At 39.6% G+C, this 7875-nt stretch overlaps 1 protein-coding gene across 1 annotated transcript; it reads left to right on the top strand.

The window, feature by feature from the left end:
* Window positions 1-3940: 3940 nt before the first annotated feature.
* LOC114747520 (rho-N domain-containing protein 1, chloroplastic) lies at window positions 3941-6525 on the top strand. The gene is made up of 2 exons (XM_028935861.1): window positions 3941-4038; window positions 5072-6525. Exons 1-2 carry the CDS (start codon window positions 3999-4001, stop codon window positions 6157-6159), a joined length of 1128 nt encoding a protein of 375 aa, XP_028791694.1. The 5' UTR covers window positions 3941-3998; the 3' UTR covers window positions 6160-6525.
* The last annotated feature ends 1350 nt before the right edge of the window (window positions 6526-7875 follow it).

The raw sequence follows: 7875 nt of genomic DNA on the forward strand, positions 1-7875 counted from the left end.
AGCATGTTTAAAAAAAGGCCAGTATTTACCAAACCGAATTTTTGTATGAACATGCCGGAATGTTGGATCTTTTGGTTTGATATTAGACATGGCAAGTCTACAGCATGCCATTAGGACATTATGAAAATGTCTGCTAATTGTCTCCCCTGAATGTTGAAATCTTTCTTGTTGCATTCTGCTACTAAGTGCATGGCCAACGGTATGTAAAAACATTGCAACTGATTCATGTAACCCTATATTTTTAGTTTCTTTCAGACCGTGTTGTTGCAATTGTTCCACCAGACTTAAGAACACATCCCGTTCCATCCTAAACATGTTATAGCAACGACTGGGGTTGCCATGTAAAACATCCCTTACCCATAAGCAACCTGTATAAGCACTTGTATGCCGAGGCTCCTTACACAAGTTCAAAGTAGCGTATGTACCGACCAATGCTGCAACTTTGTTAACCCTTTTTTTTCGTCCCTTAGCATGCTCTTCCACATGTTTAATTTCATCATCCATATTCGTTTTATCCTGTGCACATACACATAAAGTTTAGAATTCCTACGTAGAAATTACGAAACATTTATAAAAGTTACAGAGTTGTCTGATTCATATAACAATCCACTAGTCACATAAAACGATACACATATGGAACTGTCTAATATAATAAACAAGTCATAAATCCCTAGTGTAAAACTCCAAAATAGGAAGAAGTTGTTCCTTCTGATCCTTCAGAGCTGCATACATTTCCCGTGCCTCTGGGCGTTCCATAAGGAGTTGTGTGCACCGTCTAAAGAAATCAGGATCATTGACAACTTCAGGAACTGTTTTCAGGTGAGACAGGACTCCCCTAATTGAAATCTCATAAGCACGCGCTTCTTCTTCCAACCTTCTAGCTTCCACTCGTGAAATGACCTCATTTCCACGCTCGGCCTCAGAAATATTTGTTTCAGTAATCTTGCTAAGTGCATCCGCTATTTTCATAGAGGGAGATGTGCGTTTTTTCTTGACTTTACTGTTTCTTCTAACCCCCAGTGAGCTACTAGGTCGACTCCTACCTCTGCTTGTACCCCCACCACTGTTATCCTGCCTCAATTCAGTGTTGCCTCCACTACCTCCACTATTATCATTGAAGTTCACTGTGTTAAATTCCCCGCTTATACCAGTTGGTGCACCTAAAATTTCATCACTATCTCCGGACCCTTCTTCCAAATCTTCATTTGGAAGTGTCATGGAAGAAGGTGCCCATGCTTGTGATCCAGTTGCAGCCGCACTCCCGAACAGTTGAGTTAATTGATCCCTAAATTGAAGTCCTCTTTCTCTAAATTTTTCATAGTTTGGAACTTCCTGCACATTAGACACCAATAATATCATAAAATATTCACAAAACAGTAAATATGCACAAAACATTAACAGGCAAAGAAAATGTAAGATCAAAAGGTTAAAAAATTACCCTTATTTTCCTCTCCCACCAATCATCAGTTGCACTGACAGTATTCCTTTCAGTATCCCATCCCAATCCTGTCTCGCGAAGCAGCCTATACCATGTCTGCCACTCCTTTCGTAGGGAATCATATTTATTCTTAAATTGAGATTTTTCATACACTCTCCCAGTTTTGGCAGTAAACTTATCATCAAGAATATCCCAAGCTTTCTTTGTTAAGCTAGTACCCTTTCTTTCCCCTTGTTGCACAAGTTCAATGCACAGGTCAAGAAACACTTTAGTGGTTCTTAGATCCCAGGAAGCTTTCACCGTATCCTTACCCATTATGCTATAGCACAATTACAGCTCTTCAGTCATCACAAGTTAATCAACCCAAAATCATATGAAATAACAAAAATCATATTGTCTACTGTAATAGGTGAAAAAGTTGATCACATTTTAAATCTCAATTCCTTCCTACCAAACCAAGTGTGACAAAAATTAACAAACACAAGAAAATTCTAATTTTACATGGTTGGAAAAAATACACCCCCTCCTTTCTAAACTTCATTATCTGTTTTTACTTCAAAATACTAAAACTTTTAAAACGTCCAAAATAACATGTTAATTAAATATACTTTTTTTTCTTAACTATTGTAGAAAGACGATTAGAGGCCAAAGTAATAAGAATAACCATATTTGAACTATCATGCACTATAAATCATCTCGTACTTAACCTTTGAATAACTGTGTGTTACAAATATATTTGAAAAAAATTCGTTCATCTGTGTAATTAATACAAATGTTCATGATGAACGCAATAATATTATAAAGCACATTATTGTTTTTAAAAAATAACATGTTGCACAAGCCTTTCATAATATTTTTTAAAAATTATATCCTTATCAGATTTGTCAACCGAAAATAAAAAAAGCCTACCAACATAAACCCCTGACCAAAATACAAATCACTTCCTTCAATATATATACATGGATTTCAGTTGTGATTTCATTTTTCCTCACTCTCAAAAGTTGGCCATAAATTTATCAAAATCCTTAATGCAACAATACAGGACAATACAATTCTTATCTCATCCCAAATCAGATCAACTCTTAACAAATAATGTTAATTAATCACAAGTACTATCCACGGCAAAAAAAAAAAAACCAAAGTCTCGACTTCACAGGCTTCTTCTCCGGGGGAAATCTGGACAGAAAAAACAATCCCAAGCAACAACAGGAAAAACAAATTGCATTGAATTTATATAACAATTGCCAGACTTTCTCATCCATATACGTCCCCTGCCTCCAGAACTAGACATTGATTACCAGAATTTGTTCCCTCTTCGTTTCATAAAATCAGAAGCAATTTACCAAACGAACATACCATTCCTTCGAACAACAAAAACCTAGTTCAGCAAATTCAAAAATAGAACCAAGAGGAAGCTTGCAATTGAAGAGGATATACAGCCAAATCATTCCAATTCAACATACCACAGTCAAAATACTAATAGCCACGGTTCTAAAAAAATTCATATCACTTGCAATCGGATGACAAACTGAAAACAGAGGAGGGACCGAACTAGAACCACCGAACCAGAACCATAAGCAAGAAGCTGATAGATCAATGAATGGAGGAAATACATGAGTGAACAAAATTTTGGGCAATCACCAGAGAGAGCTAACCTGAGTACAAGATCTGACCAACTGAACTACACAAGCCGACCTCACCGGGCGAACTGAAGAACGAAGATTGGAGACAGAGGATGGATGGATCGGACTACCCAACGCTTCCTTTGGTTTTGGCGAGCCGAGAAACGCACGACCACCCCTGTTTTCGCGAGGCCAGGACGATCTCACCGGCGTCGAGTTTCAGAGCAGCGACGGCGAAGAGTCGAGCTGGCGAAGAGGCGAGCTGGCGATGAAGCACGGCCGAAGACGCAACCTGATGATGAAGGGGCGAAGAGATGAGCTGATGATAAGGGGCGAAGGGTCGAGCTTCAAGCTGAGTCTGATCGTTCGGCAAAGAGAAGGAGTGTCGGCCAGCAAAGAAGAGAAGGATCTGGGGTGTTTTTGGAAATTGCCTACCAGAGCCGTCCCAAATTTTTTCCAATCGACCTTCGAGCTGAGTAGTAATGTTCGGCGAAGAGGAGGAGTGTCGGCCAGCGAAGAGAAGAAAAAGATCTGGGGTGTTTTTGGAATGACCATTAGCCGTCCCAAATTTTTTTCCAGAAGCGAATATTATTAGCTTCTGGTGAAACCATGGTTTCATCTTAAACCAAGGTTTACATTTTTTATGGGCCTGTTTGGATGACATTTTGGGGAAACCATGGTTTGGGCTTCCAAACCATGGTTTCCAGTGTCATCCAAACAGGCCCTAAGAATTATTGCCAACGTTACCATAGATTTCCTTCCACTAGACGCGCCCGCTAGAAATATTGCCAGCACCATCACGGAATTGCCCCTCCTTGAAGAATTTATTCCTATAATGCCCCTTATCAGCAGGGCACAATTTTTCAAGCAGGAAAAACCCTGCGAGTTGTGACTAAAATGCAGAACCGCCACTGACTCGTGTTTCGGCTCGACAAACTATGTCTCAACCCTTGCATTCCGTCGCCAATACCACTCCCGGTGAGCGTCTCGGCTCCGTTGGTCTTCAACTTTCGTTAATTGTTTTTGTTTCAAATTATTTTCTTGTGTTCCTCAGAATGAATAGAAAGTGTTGTAACCTAAATTAGGAGCTTTATTTCCTCGTTTGTTTTTCTAGTCTATCTTTACTTCCTTCGCCCTCAAAATGCAACCTAAGCATAGGGGTTTTGATACTGTTTGCCCAAGGCGGTTTTTCTCTTTGGATGGATGGAAAGCTGAACCTTTGTGTGTGTTTTGGCTTAATGTTTTTGAATGCCTTGGCGGGGATCTTCGTTACTGGTCGTAGAATATATGATTTTTCCCCTGCATTATGTCGTTGAAGTTGACTGGTTCTTAGGGTGTTTCTCCTTCACTGGCGTCATTGTGGTTCATCCTTTCATCGCTTTGGCGAAGTGGCGTTTTGAGATTTTGTTAAGGGATAGAGATGTTCTCTGTGTATTTGTGGCTTTTGGTTTTCTCCTATTATTTTCTATTTGTTATTGAAGTGATTCAGCGAGGATGTGACACTTATTCTTAGCAATTTGACGAATGCAATAGAAAAAAAGAAGTAACCTAAGCTGTTTTTCTAGTTTAAAGAAATTTCTCTGGCCTGGTCTTGCAAATGTTAAATAATTTATGGACATCATTTTGTGCAGTTGTTTTTTTCATTATTCATTCAATGCAGGGAGTTTCATTGAGAAGTGAAAACAATTGTTGCTTATATATAATTAGGCGCAAGCACAATCAATTAGAACCCTCTTCTGCCTTGGACCTTGATCACCCTAAAATTATGAATTGGAGGCTTTTGTTTCACAATGATCGGCCTGTTTGAGCTGGCTTTCTTCGAGCTCTAATGTTTTTTTTTTTTCCCTTGTCATTTTAAATGCAAAGGCCTTCATTAGCTAATCGCTTGAGGCTTTGCATGGATTTCTAGGGTGGTATTTAGTGCATTTTTTGTTAAAAAAAAAAAACCTGATTTACTTTTCTGTTTGCTTTTCACTTTTTGATTCCTCAATTTTCTTTGGTGATCGTGCAGGTTGTGGAGTGCCAAACAGCAGATGTCTCCCATGTTTGGGTGTTTCTGGAAAAACAGCTGTTGTGAATTCATGCTCTTCTCGAGGTGATTACAGAATTTGTTCACATGTTAATTTTAAAGGGCTAAAGTGTGCTTCTGTTGGAGCATCTTTTGTGTGTGAAGCAAGGAGGAATCCAGATATCTCAAGGCAAAGCAGGCATGGTTTCTCCCGAAGCAAGAACAGACACAATGAAGGAAAAGGCAGCTTTGAGAACTTCGAAGAAGACATGTTATCTTCAAAAAATGGTCCATTGACATCCCTTTCTTCTTCTAACATCTCTAAATCCCAGGCTACTGCAGCTCCTGGACCTAAGGAGAAGGAGATTGTTGAGCTATTTAGGAAAGTTCAAGCTCGCTTGCAAGAGAGAGCTGCTACCAAAGTAGAAAAGAAGGCTGAAGCCTCCCAAGGGCAAGGTAGAGATAATGGCACTGTAGATTCCCTCCTCAAACTATTGAGGAAACACTCAGTTGAACAAGTAAAAAGAAGCAGTGGAAATGTCAGGGGAAAAGATTCAAGTTTGGAGCAAGACAGTGGCCAATACAACGAAGCACAGAGCCTTAGGTTCTCTGATTTGGATAGTACTGCAAAAGATGATGAGGCTCGAGAAGCCAATGGCCCATTTGTCACCAGGCCTCCATCAAATTTTCAAAGAAGGTCTCCTATTGCTCGCATAAAATACCAACCTGTCTCTGACGATGTGGAGAATGTAAATGCAGTCCCACTAAGTAGTGAAGTTGGAGAGAAAAATCAGGATAAAGCAGTTCTAGATTTGATGCCTGCGTCTGATTCAGAGGCCGAGTCTGAGCTGGAACCTGACTCGAAGGATGATATTTTCTTCCAAGATGTGGGGATGGATGAGTTGGCTGAGGATGATACAAATGATTCTGAACAATCCTTCGTCAGTGGGAATGGAGATGGGAAAGAAGTGATTCAGCATGAGGATTTGAGTGCACTGAAGCTGTCTGAATTGAGGGCACTTGCGAAGTCACGTGGCCTGAAAGGATTTTCAAAATTGAAGAAGGGTGAACTATTGGAATTGCTAGGTTGAAGTTGATTCTGATCTCAGGTTTGCCAAGAAAAGCAAAGACAAGAGAGAGTTAAATAATCTTTACCAGGCTGGTGAATTTACCATCACTGTTAATACTTCCAAGTTCCAGCAGTTTTGGTTCCTTTTTTATTTCTCGAGTTTTTAGCTTATGAAAGAAAGTCTGTAGGGGAAGGTACAATTCACTCTTCACTCTTATGCACTGTGAATTTTAAAAACGCAGCAAAATCTCACACGAGCTTTATAAGAGCACACAACACCCCTTGAACACTTTTTATGGGGATGTTTGTTACATTTTAGAAATTTATGATGGTGTTTGTTACGTTTTAATGTTTATGCATTAGTTTTAAATTGGATTATACTTCATGTGAGCCTAATCTGCATTTACCTTTCCTTTATTTCATTTGCGCCATCTGACTGTGCTCAGCACGTCTTCTTCCCAAATTTGTTGCGTTTTAACATCTACGTCTCAATTTTATAATTAATTCAAAATTATGGGCTAAAATGTTATTTATTATGCCCTTTATTTCACTTGCGCCATTTGAGTAGGCTTTGCATGTCTTCTGGGGAAAGCTGTTGCATCAAGGGAACCTGCTGGTCCATTTTGTCAAACGAGGCTCCTGGTCGAGAATCAAGATCCAGTTTCCGTATTTTCCCCTCTTCTTGTGTGTTTTTGGGAGGGGGCGCTGAATTTAATACTTCTGGTGGCGGTCACTGGGTATGTGCGCAAAAAAAAAATTTCCTTCCCTTCAGGAGAGAAATTTACACAGTGAATTAGTGAAAGGCATTGTCCAGACGTAGTTCTCCATTCCTTACCAATTGATTCGTAATTTAGCATGTTGGGGCCATGAAATGGTCGGAAAACCCAAGACGCTCAATAACGAAATCACTCGCAAACGTTTCAATCCTGAGTTTCGGCGACAGCTAATTGCCCTTCTGTTAATGTGATTAGTGGTATTTCTCTAAATTAGTGAGCAGTCCGGCTTCCAAAACTTGATTAATACTTCTAAAAGCTAGTGATTAATACTCAACTTATCATGCAATTAATACTAATCTGCTATTGCTGCCCACATTTGGAACACCAAATTAATATGCACCGTTCTTTTCTTTCTTGGGAAACCCACAGCACGTGCTCGATTCTGCTTGCCTGGGACAAAAACATTGAGATCAGTCATCTTGTGATGTGAGCGAGGACCCCATTTGGAAAGCTGAGGGGTCATGTTCATTCATATTCTTATTTCTTCCATAAGCCTGTGAGAGCCCCTTTCTGTTCTGATACAGTGACTTTGGCGTGAGCTTTCTTGGTAGCCTCTGCTTTTTGGCTTTTTAGCCTCACATGGGTAAGCCCAAATCCCTCATCAAATCGATAAGCCATGACGTACACGGCAAACAGCTTAACTAATTAAAATTTTATCATGACATTATACAGAATCAGGTCCGTAGATCTCACTTAGCTTTGGTTAACACAATTAATTAGTTTGACCCAATCAGATAACATATATAAAGGTTAGGTCTACGTTACAGCATCCTTACTTTAGTGCAAAGGTTACCCAAAAGATAAACGTGTCACAAGGCAGTGGATTGGATTGCATTTGTTAGTTTCACTGTTTGCTTTTGGGTACAAGCAAGCCATATGCTCGGTTTCTACCTTTTCGCCATCAACTTTTATTGAATAGACTACTAATAATGCTATCTACTGTTTGTCTTGTAATTATATAA

Source organism: Neltuma alba, unplaced genomic scaffold, assembly GCF_004799145.2.
Source record: "Neltuma alba isolate B1F8T4 unplaced genomic scaffold, ASM479914v2 tig00005351_pilon, whole genome shotgun sequence".
Lineage (NCBI taxonomy): Eukaryota > Viridiplantae > Streptophyta > Magnoliopsida > Fabales > Fabaceae > Neltuma > Neltuma alba.

Excerpts from the sequence above, each read along its gene's own strand:
- LOC114747520 (XM_028935861.1), top strand. The coding sequence starts at position 3,999 with ATGTCTCAACCCTTGCATTCCGTCGCCAATACCACTCCCG. Across the intron at positions 4,039-5,071 it reads CGTCGCCAATACCACTCCCG|GTTGTGGAGTGCCAAACAGC; the intron begins GTGAGCGTCTCG and ends GTGATCGTGCAG.